Below are 19,456 nucleotides of genomic sequence, written 5' to 3' on the forward strand. Positions count from 1 at the left end.
CCTAAAGGCCTCACCTCCCGCGGCCACCCCTTGAGTCCTTTGGACTTGCGCACATCTGGTCTTACCGGCCAGCAGGGGGCAGTCCACGGTTTTCAAGCCTCTGCCATTGATCTTCTGTGTCTCCTCTTCTCTGAACCCATCTCCTGGTTCCAGCTTAGATACGCTTCCTTTGCAACGGGTTGCCCCTGGCAACAGGAGGACGCGGGCTGACCAACAGAGTTCCCGCCACGTTCCTGGCACCTAGTCGCAGTCTGAAGCGAGGTCCCAGTCATGTCGGATATTTTGTGCCAGTGGCTCAACCAGGAGCTGAAAGTGTCCCAGACCGTGAGTGAGTGACCACGGCCGGGGGCAAATGAGAGATGGGCGGGAGGGGCGCGCGCTGCCTGCAGGTGGCCCGGAAGGCGGAAGCTGCGCCTTGGGGCGCCTGCTGGACCGGGCAGCGCCAGGGCGCTGAGATTCCCGCTTTACTTTGTCCCAGGCCATTCCGCTGGCCGACCTACGGCTCGCTCCAGTCACTGCCGGGTCTTCTTCTTCGCCACTTTTCTTCTGGGTTTCCATAACTGAGAGCCCAGCCCTTCAGGGATTCTGACCTACTGTGTGGTTCTAATAGCTGGGTTAGGGAGGACTACCTTCGCTCATCGGAGGGAGGAGTTTGCTGGACCCCGTAGTCTGGCCTTGATATTTGCCCCTCTCCATCATCAGAAGCGTGATGTTTGAGCAAACCAAATGAAATATGGAGTCTGAAAGCCACGGTTCTTGTACCAGCTACCACACAATTAGATGTGTACCCTGCGCAAGTTACAATACAGTCTCAGTGTGTTTATTCCGGTATAAACTAGGTCTAAGCATACTTTTCAGCAGCTCTGGTAGGACAGTGCCTAAGGCACTTGACTGCTAACCAGAAGGCTGGTGGTTCAAACCCACAAGCCACTCCTCTGAAGGAAGGTTGGGCGATCTACTTCTGTAGTGATACTGCCTTGGCAACCCAAGGAGGGGTCGCTATGAGTCGGGTTAGACTCTATGGCACATAACAACACAACAACAAGCATACTTTTCATACCTTATTGCCAAAGGGCAAAATGGCGAGAAATCCGTTAATGCAGAATATGTTGACATTTATATATTTTATTTTTTTCAAAATAAATCTTAGATTAATTTAACAAATATAGCTGTTTTTGTCCAATATTAACTTTTGTCCCAAGCTGACCTTGTTTACCAACCTGATTCCATCCTAACCATAAAATTGCCACCTGAAGTTCTAAATCTCACACCACAGAGGCCGTTTTACACTGGCAATTTTGGACAGTCTAGTGATTATAGCTCTGGTAGCATAGTGCCTAAGGCACTGGACTGCTAACCAGAAGGCTGAAGTTTCAAACCGACCAGCCACTCCTGGGAAGGGAGATGGGGCAATCTACTTCCGTAGTGATACTGCCTCAGAAACCTAAGGAGGGGTCTCTATGAGTGGGATCCGACTCAAGGTCATATAACAACAACAACAGTGATTATAGCACTACACTAGACCTCCACATCTCTGATTTCTTCAGGAGTTCATTTAACAGCTGGTATGGTTTGTGCTCAAGGCACAGGGTTTTCAGCTCAAATCCTTTCCATCTGTTTTCCCAAAACGACTCTTGCATAATGCTGACTTGCTACCAGTGAGGCAATGGTGCCAACCCAACCAACCTTAGATCATCCCACAGAAGTTGCTAGATGAGTGGTGATGTTTCTGCAGGGCTTTGCGACACATATTATCTTCATGAGGCTCTTTAACATTCAGGACCTCAAGTTGTCTTTCTTGAGGCATAAGACCAGGACTGTTTTCTTTGCCAGACTCCTACCCACATACTTGCTATTCACTGCAATAAATTCTCTCCCAGGGCTCTGTGATCATCCCATTGTGTCTCTGGTTGTCTCTCTCCTGAGATATGATGCTTCACTGAGGACAGTATTCAGATTTTTTTTTTCCCCTCCTTTCTCACAATAGGAGCCAGAATGCAAAATCATACCCATAAGTTTTATTGCTCCAAAGGGAAGGGGTAAACAAAACAATTCAGGATTGTTTAGTTTAATTTGGTTCATTTATTTGATTAGTAAAAACCACACACACCCTCTACTTAAATCCCCTGGGCTCTATAGCAAAATGAAACACTTTTGGAAAATAGTCTATAAAATTAATAAGAAACATGAAACAGTAGTATACCATTATAATTTTAATCAGCTTGGGGGATTTTGGTTTTGAGAGGAGAGGAAGAAGTTACTTCATTCTGTAAACATCAAGAGACTAGAGACATTTTAAGTAAGAATTGTAATACCATAAACTTTGGATGGAAAATGCCCTGTTGCTGCTTTGCTAAATTGTGAAACTGGAGGCTGTTAGCAGAGACACCCTGTCCTAGTGCAGTTCTGCATCCTCTTCCCTAGCCATACCTATTCATTTCTTGGTCCCAACTGCTATGAGGGGATCTAAGGAGAGAGACAATCCCCAAGGTAGCCAAACTCAACATTGTGAAAGGCTTTCCAGACTGTAGGCAACACATTTAGCTGCATTTGGAAACAAACAAGATAGCCATCTGCACCTGAGGCAGGTGTTGATGTCATCATTGGAGAAGGCATTCCATGATACACAATGGACACCTTTGGGTAAACCATCCTGGAAGGACGGCCAATGGCTGCAGCCTTTGGGGAAAGAATTTGGCAATATATGGGTAAGGATCATTTTAAGAGCATGGACTTAGTAGCCAGAGCACCTGGGTTCAAGTCTCTTATCTGCCTCTTACTACCTAGTGACTTAGGGCAAGTTATTTAAACTCTCAAATGTCTTATCCACCAATATTAACTATTGATCTTGGACAGGTAATTTACCTCAATTTCATTATTCTTAATATAGGGGAAATAGTATAGGATTGAATCAAGATTAATGAGATAATATGTGTGAAACACTGAGCAAAGCTCCTGAGATGTAGCCAATGCTTCTCATTTTTTCAGAATCAATTGTACAAAAATAAAAGCACCAATAAGTAAGAATATTTGAACAAGGATGCTTATTGGCACATAGATGGTAGTTTTTGTTGTTGTTGTTTTGTGCTGTCGAGTCAGACCCAACTCATAGCGACCCTCCTTGGGTTTCTGAGGCAGTATCACTATGGAAGTAGATTGCCCAACCTTCCTTCCGAGGAGTGGCTGGTGGATTTGAACCTGCAGCCTTCTGGTTAGCAGTCAAGTGCCTTAGGCACTATGCTACCAGATGGTAGTAGGGAAAAAAAAAATAAAATAAAATGGAAACGATCTGAATATCCTTAAATAGTACAGTGCTTGGTGAAATGAGAGTGTATTCATACTAGAAAGAAAAGCCTACTGATATACATCTAAAAATTAGCCAACAAAAAGCCTGTGGATGCCAACAGAATATTGTCTGATATAATGCTGGAAGATGAGCCCCCTAGGTTCGAAGACACTACCATAGGCACAACTATAGACTTAAGCGGGGGCTCTGGTGGTGTAGTACCTAAGGCATTTGACTGCTAACCAGAAGGTTAGAGGTTCATACCTACTAGCCATTCCTCGGAAGGAAGATTGGGCAATCTACTTCCATAGAGTTACCGTGTCCAAAACCCAAGGAGGGGTTGCTATGAGTTGGACCTGCCTCAATGGCAGTGAGTTTAGGTTTTTTTTTTTTTTTTTAATAGACTTAAGCAAACCAGTAGTCATGAAAATGGTGTGGGATAGTATAAGGTCCCAGTCTTACACCCTGTGAAGTTAGAAAAATAATTGTATGTATTAAGTATCAAATGTCAATGCAAATGGAAAACTTCAGCCACAGTGCCTGACATCTAGTAGATGCTTAACAAATATTATTTCAACTAATTTTCAGTCTCTCATTTTGGAATGCTGCCTAGTGTTATGCCTGTCATATAATGGACACTTAGTAAATAACTATTTATTACTTGAAAGTATGGGGGTGAAGCAAAAGTAAACTAAAGTATTAAACTAAGCTTTATGGATTTCTTCATCTTCATGTGACCCTAGAACTTTGATTCTTAGGTTTGTGACTTCAGAAGCTGTGTTTTATTACTTTAAGCAAGTTGTAGGAGTTGTTTTATACTACCTGTAGTTACATTGTGATTATTTTGTAAGCCAGTGTATGAGTTTATCATGGGGAGAAAGATAGCAGAATAACCTAAGCTGGCAATTGAACATGTATAATGTCTTAGTGGGCTGGCATACTCAGGAGATGACCAAATTTACAGATCAGACCATATCTTATTGACAGTCATAATTGTTGTTAGGTGCCATCAAGTCAATTTTCAACTCACATGTGGCAGAGTGGAACTGCCTCATAGGTTTTATTGGCTGTAATATTTTTGGAAGCAGATATCCAGGTCCTTCTCCTGTGGAGCTGCCATGTGGGTTTGAACCATCAGCCTTTTGGTTAGCAGCCAAGCACTCAATGATTACACCACCAGGGCTCCTAATCATAAATTAGATATAAACAAAAGAATACTTGAATCAAGCCAATTTTTTATGTGCTTGCCTTTTTGCTCTAGAGATATTTTATCAAGATACCAATGACAGGTTATTAGAATGAGAATCTCTACCTCCTCCTAGACAGTGATTGGGGAAGCCACACTGAGCAATGCTGTTTGCCAGTGTTACATCTACTGCCAAAAGCTCCTGAAATGAGCATGCAAAAGACCGCTTTAAATCCAATATCCAAGAAACAAAGATGTCACTTTTAGGATAAGGTGAACCTGACCCAATTTTCCATTACCTCATATGCATGCAAATGCTGGACACTGGATAAGAAAGACCAATGAAGAACTAATGCATTTGAATTATGGTGTTGGCAAAGAATATTGAATATACCATGGACTACCAGAAGAAAGGTGATCCAACAGAATGTGGAAATTATTGAACAATGTCATTAATATCACATGCAAGTAAAATTTTGGTGAAGATAATTCAAAAACGGTTGCAGCTGTATATTAAATGGGAACTTCCAGAAATGCAAGCTGGATTCCAAAGAGGATGTGGAAGAAAGGGGTATCATTGCTGATGTGAGATGGATATTAGCTGATAGTAAAGAATACAAGAAAGATGTTTACCCATGTTTTATTGACTATGCAAAGGCATTTGGCTATGTGGATCATAACAAATTATGGGTAACTTTGGAAAGAATGAGAAATCCAGAAGGCTTAATTGTTCTCATGAGAAACCTCTATGTAGACCAAGAAGCCATTGTTCAAACACAAGGGGAATCCTGCATGGTTTAAAATCAGGAAGGGTGTGCATTAGGGTTCTATCTTTCACCATACTTATTCAATCTATATGCTGACCAAGTAATCTGAGAAGCTGGACTGTATGAAGAAGAACATGGTATCAGGATTGGAGGAAGACTCATTAACAATCTGCAGAATGCAGATGACACCACCTTGCTTGCTGAAAGTAAAGATGGTTTGAAGAGCTTACTGATGAAGATCAAAGTCTACAGCTTTCAGTATGGATTATACTGCTACATAAAGAAAATACACACCCTCACAACTGGACCAATTGGCAACATCATAATAAATAGAGAAAAGATTGAAGTTTTCAAAGATTTAATTTTGCTTGGATTCACAATCAGTGCTCATAGAAATGACTAGCAGTCAAGAAATCAGATGTTGTATCGCACTAGGAAAATATGCTGCAAAAGACTTCTTTGGAGTGTTAAAGAGCAAAGATTTCAGTTTGAAGACCCAAGCCATGGTATTTTCAATCACCTCATATGCATGTGAAAGCTGGACAATGAATAAGGAAGACCAAAGAAGAATTGATTCCTTTGAATTGTGGTGTTGGTAAAAAAAAAAAAAATAAATACAGAAAATACCATGGACAAAGTGCAGCTGGAATGCTCCTTAGAAGTGAGAATGGCTAGACTTGGTCTCACCAACTTTGGTCATGTTGTCAGAAGGGACCATTCCCTGGAGAAGTGTAACTTAGTGAAGTGGTGGGTCAATGAAAGAAGGGGGGGACCCTCAATGAGATGGATAGACACAGTGGCTGCAAGGATGGGCTCAAGCATAGCAAGGATTGTGAGAATTATGCAGAACTGGGCATTGTTTCCTTCTGTTGAATAGCTATGAATCAAAAATCACTTGAAGACACCTAACAACAGCAACAACAGCCAGAAAAATGAACAAATCTGCCTTGGGAGAAGTACAGCCAGAATGCTCCTGAAAAGCAAGGATGGAGAGACTGTCTCACGTACTTTGGACATGTTACCAGGAGAGATGAGTCCCTGGAGAGGGATGTCAAGCTTGGAAGATGGTCAGTGAAAAAGAGGAAGACCCTCAATGAGATGGGAGCTCTAGTGGTATAGTGCTTAAGGCACTTGACTGCTAACCAGAAAGCTGGCAGTTTAAACCCACTAGCTACTCCTCGGAAGGAAGGTTGAGCAATCTACTTCTGTGGTAATACTGCCTCTGAAACCCAAGGAGGGGTCTCTGTGAGTCAGATTCGACTCAACAGCAGTGAGTTTTTTTCCTCAATGAGATGGATTGACATAGTGACGGTAAAAATGGGCTCAAACATAGCAATGATTGTGAGAATGGCACAGGATAGGGCCGTGCTTTGTTTTGTCACATAGAGTTGCTATGAGTCAGAACCAATTTGACAACATCTGACAACAACAATTCTCAATAAGGTTAATGACTACAATCTACACCAGAGCTCCTTTCATAATTATAGTGTGCATGATAAGTAAACATTTTTAAATAGGACATTTTTGTGAGTTTTAAGAGATACTCTGTATTCTTTGCTAATTAGTTTTTTTTTTTTTTTTTCCTGAGTGGGTTTCCAAGTGTCTAGCCTTGTCCTTTTATAATAACCTATAAAAGTTTCTTGTTTTAAAGAGCAATATTTTCTACCCCTTATCCTAAATTTTGGTCATGTTGTAAGAAGGGACCATTCCCTGGAGAAGGATGTCATGCTTGGTAGGGTGGAGGGTTGACGAAAGAGGAGGAGGCCTTCAACGAGATGGATTGATACGGTGGCTGCGATGATGGGCTCAAGTATAGCAGGGATTGTGGGGCTGGTGCGGGATCAGGCAGTGTTTCGTTCTGCTGTGCATGGGGTCGCTATGAGTCAGAAACGACTCGACGGCACTTAACAACAACAACAACATCCTAAATTTTGTGAGGAGGTCTGGTAATATAGTAGATAAGGGCACTTGGCAGCTAACCAGAAGGTTGAAGGTTCAAGCCCACCAGCTGCTCCACAGGAGAACGATGAGGCGACCTACTTCCATAAAGATTTACAGCCTTGAAAACCCAACGGGGGTTGTTATGAGTCACAATCAACCCTATGGCAGTGGGTTTGGTTTCTGTTATCTCAAATTTTAAGGGCATGCTTTATCTGAATCTCCTTGTGTAATAACTATACTTTGTTGATGAAATCTTATGCCCAGGCCTTTTAAAAAGTATCAAATTGTATTTTCAAGAAAGGAATAGTGATACCAAAATTTCCTATTTAAATATTTATTTTCACACAGTAATTTATAGTGTATTTTTTGGACATTTTTATTGTCTTATGGCCTTACCATCTCATAGAATCATAAAACCTTGGATTTGAAAAAGCATTTTAAACACTGTTTAATTTAGTTGCTTAGGCAGATGTGAAATTAAAGCAGATAAGTGCAGAGATTATTTGGGATTATGCACCTCAGTAATGGTACATTAGGAATAGATTGCAGGTCTCCCAACTTCTGCTTCATTGCTTTTAAAACTGAGTGTCGTTAAGACATGCAAAATGACACCTTGGACTTCAATCCTCAGGGTCATTTGAAAATATATTGCTTCTGATGTAACACAACAGACTTTTGTTATTTCTGGGCTATCTCAGAAGCAGATTTCTTGATCAAAACTTGGCTTTTGATGACTAGAATACAGAAAATCTCATAACAGATGTTTGTTGTCTAAATCAAGGTCAAAACTTTCAGATCTGAAGTTCCAAGAGAAAAACGACACCCAGTCTTTGAACCATTAAACGATGTGATAGTGTGGCAATTGAGAGTTGGTTTCAGGTAGTTAATCTTGAGAACTATGATTCTCAGGTTCTCTCTTGAGAACTAAGAAAACTTTCAAAGGAGAAAATGATAAACGTTGATCATTCTATACTGTACACTGTAGAGAAAGAAATTATCAGTGTCCACAGGTCACACCTGTGGTTGAACAAAATTGAGTTTATTGACTTCTTTCAATGAAGGAGAACACATACCATGGAGAAGTGTGGGGTGTCTCAATAAGAGAGTATTAGAATGGGCTTGTTATAGATTTAGGCTTATGTTAGGTGATTTTTCTGGGGAGAATCAAGGAAATAGTATTTGCTCTGAATTAGATCCTGTCAAGAAGGAATGGCAATTGTACAGTTGTTATTGTTGTTATGTGTTATTGAGTCAGACCTGACTCATAGCAACCAATCCTTGGGTTTCCAAGACGATATCACTACAAAAGTAGATTACCCAACCTTCCTTCCAAAGAGTGGCTGGTGGGTTTGAACCACCAGCCTTCTGGTTGGCAGTCACATGCCTTAGGCACTATGCTACCAGAACTCCCATCTTAATAAATCTTACTGAGAAGGTGGGGTAGACAAAATGAGGTAAAGCTATGACTGGTAAAGAAGCAATCTCCCTGTATCCTGAGTGGGAGACATTTGATCATTTGTGTGGTTTGGTCAATAGTCTTGTTTTTGTCTGAGTTCCAATGTGATTACAGAATTATTTCATTTTTGTCTTGATTCATCAGGGTCAGAGTGGCCTTGCCTGATGTTGCTGTGCTATGAGATTATTAATGTCCAAGAGGAGAATGCCAAAGCTAGGACAGCCAGGCCAGCGCTGAGCAACACCCAGACTTGATAGTATCAGCCAGTTCTCAGCCATCTGTGGCTGCTTTTCTTTCTCTCAGATGAAAGCAAATTGGCCTGGCTTTTTAAGCATGGTTGATAATGCGGAAGTCCTTGGATAGCACAAGTGGTTAAAAGCTCAACTACTAGCCAAAGGTTGGCAGTTCAAATGCACCCAGAGGTACCTCAGAAGAAAAGCCTGGCAATCTGTTTCAGAAAGGCCACAGCCTTGAAAGCCTTGTGGAGCAGTTCTCCTCTGCACATACTGGGTTACTGTGAAGTGGAATCAATCTATGGCAACTAACAACAACAACAACAACAATGCAGGTTAGGGCTTTGCTGTTCTGTTAAAGTAGGAGCAAAGGCCACTAGGTCTCAGAGTAGGAAAGGTGGTTCTACCAATCCTATCCTGCAATTCCAAAATCTAAAAATCTCTGAAAACCAAAAGTTAGTCCTTTCATTATTTGACATCAAAATCAGACCAGAACTTCTTTGAGCCTGTATTTAGTCTTCATGTATGTGAATATTTAAAGGGTTTGCTTTTGAACTATAACTGTGTTTGATTATGGAGTGCTGTCCCAGTCTGATGTTGTTGTCGTTGTTATGTGCTGTTGAGTTGGACTCGACTCATAGCGACGCTTCCTTGGGTTTCCGAGGCGGTATCACTACAAAAGGAGATTGCCCAACCTTCCTTCTGAGGAGTGGCTGGTGGGTTTGAACTGCCAGCCTTCTGGTTAGCAGTCACGTGCCTTAGGCACTATGCTACCAGAGCTCCTGGCTGAAAATGTGGTTCTGTATCTAAATTAAAGGACAATGCCAAATAGTTCCCTCCTGAGTACTGAATTTCCTTTGAAAAAAGGATGCTTATGCTTTAAAAAAAAAAAAAAAAAAACTATTGCTGTCAAGTCAGATTCCAACTGATAGCAACTCTATAGGACAGAATAGAACTGCCCCATAGGATTTGCAAGGGTGTAATCTTCACAGAAGCAGACTGCCACATCTTTCTTCCATGGAGTGACTGGTTGGTCCAAACCACCAACCTTTTAGTTCACAGCTGAGTGCTTAACCACTGCACCACCAGAGCTCTTTCATTTGTATTTTGTAGTTTAAAATAAAACAAAATAGACTGTCATTGAGTCTATTTCAACTCATCGCATCCCTATAGGAGAAGGAGAACATCCCCATAGGGTTTCCAAGGCTATAAATCTTTAGGGAAGCAGACTGCCTCATCTTTCTCCTATAGAGTGGCTACTGGTGGGTTTGACCTTTTGGTTAGCAGCCTAATGCTGTAATGACAGCACTACCAGAACTCTAATATTTCATACTTTGTTATTGTTGTTAGCTGCCTTTGAGTCATTCTGACTCATAGCAACGCTGCATACAACAGAATGAAACACTACTGGTCTTGTGCTGTCCTCACACTGTTTGTATACTTGAGCCCATCCTTGCAGCCACTGTGCCAATCCATCTCATTGAGGGTCTTCTCCTTTTTCATTCACGATCCACTCTCAAATGTGACTTCCTTCTCCAGGGACTGCTCCCTTCTGACAACATGACCAAAGTTTGAGAGACAAAATCTGGCCATTCTTACTTCTGGACATTCCAGGTGTACTTTTTCCAAGACAAATTTGTTCATTCTTCTGGAAGTCTTTGCTATTTTCAGTGTTATTTACCAACATCACAATTCAAAGGCATCAACTCTTCTTTTGTCTTCCTTATTCATTGACTAGCATTCACATGCACAGCGATTGAAATACCATGGCTTGGATTAGGTTTACCTTAATCTTCAATGACATCTTTTCTCTTTACCACTTTAAATCAATCTTTATCAGAAGTCCGGTGTAATACATTATCCAATTTCTTGATTGCTGCTTCCATGAGCATTTATTGTGGATCCCAGTAAAATGAAATACTTGACAACTTCAATCTTTTTTCCATTTATCATGATGCTGTTTATTGTCCAGTTGTGAGGATGTTTGTTTTCTTTATGTTGAAGTGTGATCTTTACTGATGGCTGTAGTCTTCAGTCTTCATCAGTAAGCTGTAGTCTTTCATCTTCATCAAGTCTTCACTTTCAGAAGCAAAATTGTGTCATCTGCATATCGCAGGTTGTTAATGAGTCTTCCTCCAATCCTGATGCTGCCCTCCTCTTCATATAGTCCAGCTTCTATGATTCTTTGCTCTGTATACAGAGTGAATAAGGATGGTGCACATCTTTCTTGATTTTAAACCCAGAAGTATCCCCTTGTTCTGTTTGAATACCTCCCTTTTGGTCTACTTACAAGTTTCTCATGGCACGATTAAGTGTTCTGGAATTTCCATTCTTTACCATATTATCCACAATTTGTTATGATCCACACAGTCGAATGCCATTTTTGAATTATCTTCAGCAAAATTTTACTTGTGTGTATATTACAGGGGAGCTCTCGTGACATAGTGCCTAAGGCATTTGACTGGTAACCAGAAGGCTGGTGGTTCAAACCCACCAGTGACTCCTCTGAAGGAAGGTTGGGCAACCTACTTCTGTAGTGATACTGCCTTGGAAAACCAAGGAGGGGTCGTTACAAGTCAGGTCTAACTAGATGGCTGTGTGTTTGGTTTTTGGTTTGTATATTACTGATATATTTTGATACATTCTGCATTCTTTTGATCACCTTTCTTTGGAGCGGGTACAAATATCCATCTCTTCCAGTTGGTTGGCCAGGTAGATGTCTTCCAAATTTCTTGGCATAAATGAATGAGCACCGTTCTGGATTCCTAGTGCCACTCTGATAAGAATATACCACAAATGGGATGCTTGAACAAACAGCAGTTTATTCTCTTACAGTTTGGAGGCTTTAAGTCTGAGTTCAAAATGCCAGGCTCTAGGGGCTGGGTGAAAGCCCCTCAACCTTGGGCTTCAGCTCTGCCTCCTGCTCCCCTAGAGGCTTTTCTTCACTCAGACAGCTGCTGGCTACGGAGATTGACAAGCCCAAGGTTGACAAGTAAGAAGGGACAGTCCTGATGTTACCAAACCACATGGCAGGCCATTAATTCAAGTCCATTGTAAGTCCCAAGGTCGGCAGAGCGTGGTAGGCTGCTGAACAATGACATGGCTACATGCAGGATTAAAGTGTGCCATAAGCTAGAGACCATTCCCAAAGCTATTTCTTATATATGGGAAGCAGACCACATATCCAAAGCAGCTATTCAGCTGCTCCTGTAGATTCCACAACGGAGTTAATTACCAGCCTCATCATGGGGAATAACTACATTCAGCTGCCTAGCCACTCAACAAGGTCCAGTCAAGTTGACACATAGACTTAACCTCCACAAACATCTACAGCACTGCATCCATTTGTTGAAACATCTCAGTAGGTATTCCATCAATCCTGGAGCCTTGTTTTTCACCTATTCCTTCAGTACAGCTTGGACTTCTTCCTTCAGTATCATTGGTTCTTGGTCATATGCCACCTCCTGAAATTGGTGAATGTTGACCAATTCTTTTGGTTACAGTGACTCTGTGTATTCTTTCCATCTTCTTTTGATGCTTCATGCATCATTCTATATTTTGCCTGTAGAAACCTGTCCACCATGGGTGACCCTGCTGGTATTTGAAATATTTGTTGTATAGCTTCCAGCATCACAGGAACACACAAGCCACCACAATACAGCAAACTGACCAAAAAATTGTGGATTAATTGAGCTTACAAATTGTGCAATTAATGTGACCTACTCTGGTGGTTAATCTATTTCTGAAAAGTCAGCCACTGAAAGCCCTACAGAGCACAATTCTACTCTTGACACACACGAGGTTGCCTTGAGTCAGAATTAACTTAATGGCAACTGCTAACCAATAACGACAATAAAAATTGTCACAGAACACTTAATATACATGCCAGGCATTATTTAAGCATTTTGCACACAATATCTAATTTAATTCTCAGATCTAATGAGGCAGAACCCATTGTCCTTCCTCTTTACAGGTAAGAAACTATGCCTATCTAATTGCCCATTGTCCAGGGGTTTCTAAATGTGCAAGGAGTCAAGCCCAGATATATATATATATTTTTTTTTTCCAGAGCCCATGCTCTCCTCATGCTCTCTGGAAAGCACAGGGTGTCTCTCCTGTATGTGCTTTCTCCAGTTGGCTGTGGGCCACTTTGATGGAGAGGCTCTTTAGACCATTTCACCTGCTCTCTCAGCCTACTACTGACCCTTCAAGAAGGCCTGTATCAAAGATTTTAACAAAAGAGAATTTTAATGATAAAAACTAGAAATGGGGCTTGGAAGTTAGAGGAAGTATTTGAGTTGTTGCTAGACAACCTCCCCTTCACCTGCAGACCACTTTAGGGGCAGGGTGAGAACATTACAGAATGAAGATCATCATTCAGTGGTTCAGCAATTTCTTATCAACTCCCATGATTCAGTTACTTCTCATATTCATTCATTATTCCTTGTCCTAGGGTGAATTTGAGGAGCTCTGGTAGTATAATGCCTAAGGCACTTGAGTGCTAACCAGAAGGCTGGCAGTTCAAACCCACCAGCCACTCCTCGGAAGGAAGGTTGGGCAATCCTACTTCCGTAGTGATAATGCCTCGGAAACCCAAGGAGGGGTCGCTATGAGTCGGGGCCGACTTGATGGCAAATAACAACAACAACAACAAGAGTGAATTTGCCTTTTTATGCCCATAAAAATTACAATTGTTTAGTGCAAATTAACTTAGAAGTGACTTTCACAAAATTAGTCATGGTATTCAACATCAGTTAATGGAAGAAAACTATAATAAACCAAAGATTTTTTTTTTTAACTTTTTTTCATTCGATTCATTCTTTATCTAATTTTTTTTGCATGCATTTTTTTCCCTTCCTCTTATATTTCCTCATGTTCCCCCTTTCTTGCTTTTGTCATCTGCTATAATTTTTTTCTCACAGTTCCTTTTATTTTGCACAGGTAGCACATTGTAAATCGGAAGTGCACACAGATGTTTTGTATTTGCTTACTTGTTGTAAACTATCCTGGCAATGAAATACATAAACAATTATCCTTCTTTTGACCTTTAGATCAATGTTATTATCTACCTTCAAGTTGACTCCTGACTCGTGGTGATCCCATTCACAATGAAACAGAAGCACTGCCCAGTCTGCGCCATCCAGTAGGACCATTGTGATCCTTCAGGTTTTCATTGGCTGATTTTCAGAAGTAGATTGCCAGGTCTTTCTTCCTTTGTCTATCTTAATATAGAATCTTAATCTGCTGAAACTGGTTCTATATTGTAGCAAAATGCAAGCCTCTGTTTACAGAGTGGTGGTGGCTGTGCGTTGTCCAGGAATCAAACATTGTTCTCCTACATGTTGTTGGGAGGTGCTGTCGAGTCAATCTAACTTGTAGTGACCCTGTGTACAATAGAATGAAACACTCCCTGGTCTTGCACCACCCTCACAATCCTTGCTATGCTGGTGCCCGTTGTTGTAGCCTCTGTGTAAATACATCTCGTTAAGGTCTTTCTCCTTTTTCTCTGACCCTTCACGTTAACAAGCATGATACTTTTCTCCAAGTAATGGTTCCTTCCAACAACATGACCAAAGTAGGTGAGATGAAGTCTGGCCATTCTTGCTTCTAAGGAGCATCTGGCTGTACTTCTTCAAGGACAGATTTGCTTGTTCTTTAGACATCCATGGTACTTTCATTATTCTTCTCAACACCATGATTCAAAAGCATCAACCCTTCTCCAGTCTTCCTTATTTTTTGTTGTCTGGCTTTCATGTTCATGTGAGGTGATTGAAAATACCATGGCTTGGGCCAGACACCCTTAGTCTTCAAAGTGACATCTTTGCTCTTCAACACTTTAAAGAGGTCTCTTGAAGCAGATATGCTGAGCGCAGTATGTTGTTTGATTTCTTGTCTGTTGCTTCCGTAAGTGTTGATTTTGGATCCAAGTAAAATGAAATTTTTGACAACTTCAATATTTTCTCCATTCATCATGATGTTGGTTATTGATCTAGTTGTAAGGATTTTTGTTTTCTTTATGTTGAGGTGTAATCCATACTGAAGGCTAGTTTTTGACATTCATCAGTAAGTGGTTCAAATCATCCTCACTGTCAGTCAGCAAGGTTGTGTCATCTCCATATCACAGGTGGTTAATGAGTCTTCCTCCAATCCTGATATCAACAGTGATATCCCTCATTCTACATCCTCTTCTGAATCCATCTTGAAGTTCTGGAAGTTCCCTGTCAGTATACTGCTCCAACCATTTTTGAATTATCTTAAGAAAAATTTTACTTGTGTGTGATATTAGTGATATTGTTCAATAAACTCTGCATTCTGTTGCACCACCTTTCTTTGGAATAGGGACAAATATGTATCTCTTCCAGTTGATTGGCCATAGCTGTCCCCAGACTTTTTGGCATAAATGAGTAAACACCTCCAGCACTGAATCCATTTGTTGAAACATCTCATTGGGTATTTGGTCAATTCCTGGAACTTTGTTTTTTCCAATTCCTCCAGTGTAGCTTGGACTTCTTCCTCCTACATGGCAGGAGAGAATTATACCAGTGTACCACCAATGCCTAACACCATCTACGTGTTGTTGTTGTTGTTAGGTGCCATTGAGTCAGTTACAACTCATAGTGGTCCTTTGTACAACAGAATGAAATGCTATCTAGTCCTGTGCCATCCTTACAATCATTTCTATGTTTGAGCCTTCACTCTCTCTGCCCCAGCCTCCGCACCACCAAGCATCAGGTCTACAAATCAAGAAGAAATGCTATTTGTTCATAATCAAATAGCCACCTTGTGATTGCTGTTGTTAGGTCCCGTCAAGTTGGTTTCTGCCTCATAGCAATGCCACGTGACAGAGTAGACCTGTCCCCACAGGGTTTCTAGACTGTAATCTTTATGGGAGCACATCACCAGCAGGTCACCTGGGTGTCCTCTCATGAAATTGCTGAGTGAGTTCAAACATTTCAGTTAGGAGCTGAGGGCTTAAGCATTTCACTAGCAGAGCTCTTTTGTCAAACAGAGAAAACAAAACTCTGATATGATTGAGATTTTGAAATTATAATGATTTGTAATGTTTTGACTATTTGCCTAAAGGAACCAGATAGAAACACATTGAAGATGTCTAGAGGATTTTGAAGGCATTTGAGAAATGATGGTTTTGGCCAATGATGAGATAATTTATTTTGTATAAATTCATAATTATATTGCCCTCAATTATCATGGAACTTTATATCCTTCACTGCATGCATGTGTGTGTGTGTGTATGTGTGTGTGTTTAACACTCAAAATTAAGGCGGCATCAAGGTTTTTTTTTTTTTTAAGAAAGCAAATTCCATTTACCAAATTGTTTTCAAATTTTCTGCACTTAATATATATGCCTGTGATGTTGCAGGTGTGGTACCCAGCAAGTCTCATATATTACTTGTTATCTTTAGGGTAGCTCTACCAGGTAGATGCTATGATTTCTGTTTAGAGAGGGAAATGAAAGATTAAGCATGTTACATGGGTTTGCAGAGCTAGTATGGGGCAAGATTCCAACCCAGTAGTTTTTTATTCCAAAACCTGTGAACTGTGGGCTGGGCCATCTCCATCATTGCATAAAACTACAACTAGACTATGAAGGAGAAGCTTGATTACATCCAGTAGACTTTGTTTAAGAAGATGCATGAGAGGTTAACATGTAGTGTTAAGGGTTTAAAAAGAATTAGATTGTGTTTCATTTGCCCACAATATACTATCATTGTCCACAGGTTGTCTGGATAATTGAGAAATTAGAGAGTAGTTTTGTAAAATAATTTGAAGATTTGTGTTTAGATCTAAAGTTATTTATAAGTTTTATTGGCTGTCTTTTGTTTAATTTGATCAAAGGTTGTGGTTTTTTTTTTTTTCTTTCAAAATTATCAAGTATTGATTTACATCTCTTTTGAGTCTTTATAAGGTGTCTACAGTTAAACTTCAATCTTTTCCATTTGGTTATTAAAAAGTAAGTTGTTTTTAGAAGTATTTTTATGTCATTTAGAGTTCCATTTAAATGATGGAATTTTGGTTTTGTGCATACCTAATGAGAATATATAAGTCCTGTGTGCAATGTTATATTTACTTTTATATCTTATTGCCTTAAAATTCAGGTCCCAAGTCATTTGCAAAGGCCTTTGCCAGTGGCTATCTAATTGGAGAAGTTCTGCACAAGTTTGACCTTCAGGATGATTTTTCAGAATTTTCAGAAAGCAGGTTAGTGACATTCATCTGCACTTTTAAAAAAGTTAATTCCTTGGGCATTTAGAAAGTCTTAGCACCCAAAGTTAACTTTCCATTATAAGGTCCTTTCCAAACCTAAACCAGCCAAGCTGACTGTGGCTCTGAAAACTGTGCTGCCTCCCATATTGTCTGTTGTCCAGGATGAAAGGGGAAAATGTTACATGGTTGCAGCAAGACCTCACCTCCAGGTGAGGCAAATTTGCACATTTGCTTAGATTTCTTTCAAGAGGACTGAAATAGCATGTGGTATCTTGGGTGGCCATTTAGTATTTTCCATTTTAAAAATACAAAATAGAACTTAACTGATGAAAGGGGAAAATGTTACATGGTTTCAGAAAGACCTCACCTCCAGGTGAAGCAAACTTGCATGCTTGGCTAGATTTTTTTCAAGAGGACTGAAATAGCATGTGGTATCTTGGGTGGCCATTTAGTATTTTCTATTTTAAAAATACAAAATAGAACTTAACTGATAAAAATATCCATATTTCTTTTTATTTTAGCAGCTTTCATGAAATATAATTCACAAACCATAAAATTCACCATTTAAAAGTCTACAGTTCAATGGTTTTTAGTAGTATATCCACATATTTCATAACCATCAGCACTGTCTAAGTTTAAAAATTTTCATCTTCCTAAAAGAAACCCTATACCCATTAGCAGTCTTTCCCTCTTCTCCCTTCCCCAAGCCTTGGAATCCACTAATCTATTTTCTGTCTCCATGGATATCCTTATACTATAATTTCATATCACTTTAATCAGACAACATGTGGTCTTTTGTGACTGGCTTCTTGTACTTAGCGTAATGTTTTCAAGGTTCATCTATTCTATATTGTATATTAACACTTCTTTATTTCTATTTATTACCAAATATTTCCAATAATAATGATATTCAATATTTTCTTTATCCAGTAATCAGTAATTGATGGACATTTGAGTTTATTGTGCTTTTTGGCTATGATGAATAATGCTGCTACGAACATTTGTTTACAAGTTTTTGTGTGGACATATGTTTTCATTCTTCTTGGGTATAGACGTAGGGGTGAAACTGTTAGATCATATGGTCACTCAAAGGAGCCCTGGTGGTACAATTGTTAAGTGCTCAACTGCTAATTGAAAGGTTGGTAATCCAAACTCACCAGTGACTCCAAGGGGGAAAGATGTGGAAGTCTGCTTCCATGAAGAGTACAGCCTGGGGAACCCTATGGGGAAGTTCTCCTGTGTCCTATTATAAGATCGTTGTAAGTCAGAATCTGTGGTGCACTACAACACAACATTGTCACTCTCTATTGATATTTTGAGGAACTGCCAAACTGCTTCCAAAGCAGTGACACCATTTCCTGTTCTCACTGGCAGTGAATGAGAATCTGTGTTTCTCCTCCATATCCTTGCTTATATGTGTTATTATCTCTTTTAAATTGTAACCACACTACTTCTATTCTTCTCTGCTGAATGATGTAATCATGAAAGGGTGTTGGGTTTTGTCAGATACTTTTTCTGTATCAATTGAGGTGGCTATATTGTTTCTAGTGGGGATCCAGGTGAGGAGAGAGAACCCAGGCATGCCAAAAAGCAGCAGGATGGTAGAGCAGGAGAAAGGGGATTAAAAACCAGGAACCTGGACAGAGGAGCAGTCAGCAGCAGGGATCCAGGTGAGGAGGGAGAACCCAGGCATGCCCAAAGCATCAGAATGGGAGAGCAGGAAAAGGGGATTAAAAGCCAGGAACCAGGACAGAGGAGCATTCAGCTGCAGGGATCCAGGTGAGGAGAGAGAATGCAGGCATGCCCAAAGAAGCAGGATGGTAGAGCGGGAGAAAGGGGATTGAAAACCAGTAACTTGGACAGAGAAGCAGTCAGCCGCAGGGACCCAGGTAAGGGTGGTACGAGAGGTTTCCAACAGGGAGACAAACCTGTCTGTCAGTTTGTCCTTCCATGGTGACGTGTTGATGTGAGTTTTGAGGCTGAGCCACTGGTGTTTCTAACCCAGCAGGATGCACATGGTGCACAGGTATCAGCCCAGCTTACACACTGAGACAGACTAGGAAGAAGGAAGAGGCCATCCATTTCTCAAAGAATTGGCCAGAGAAAACTTTATGAATAGCTAAGAAACACTATTTGATACATTATCGCACAACTTTATGAATAGTCCGGTTAGGTTAGAAGGCTCTCATAATAGGACTAGGAAAGAGCTGCATCATCTGAGTAAACCCAGCCTTACTCATATGGATAAGGTAAAGCTTTCGAGACCTCCATTTGCTGATGTGGCACCACTCAAATTGAAGAGAAACAGCTGCAGACATCCATTAATCATCAGAACATGGAATGTACAAAGCATGAATCTAG

At 40.5% G+C, this 19,456-nt stretch overlaps 1 protein-coding gene across 1 annotated transcript in view; it reads left to right on the forward strand.

Annotated features, from left to right (window-relative positions):
• The first annotated feature begins 270 nt into the window (after nucleotides 1-270).
• SPEF2 (sperm flagellar 2) overlaps nucleotides 271-19,456 on the forward strand; it is a 369,265-nt gene continuing 350,079 nt past the window's right edge. The window contains exons 1-2 of the mRNA XM_042782582.1: nucleotides 271-328; nucleotides 16,987-17,089. Coding sequence (XP_042638516.1) covers nucleotides 271-328; nucleotides 16,987-17,089 — 161 coding nt within the window. The remainder of the gene's footprint in view (nucleotides 329-16,986; nucleotides 17,090-19,456) is intronic.

This window comes from Orycteropus afer, unplaced genomic scaffold (genome assembly GCF_000298275.1).
Source record: "Orycteropus afer afer isolate SDZICR_OR568_19922 unplaced genomic scaffold, OryAfe1.0 scaffold00378, whole genome shotgun sequence".
Classification (NCBI taxonomy): domain Eukaryota; kingdom Metazoa; phylum Chordata; class Mammalia; order Tubulidentata; family Orycteropodidae; genus Orycteropus; species Orycteropus afer.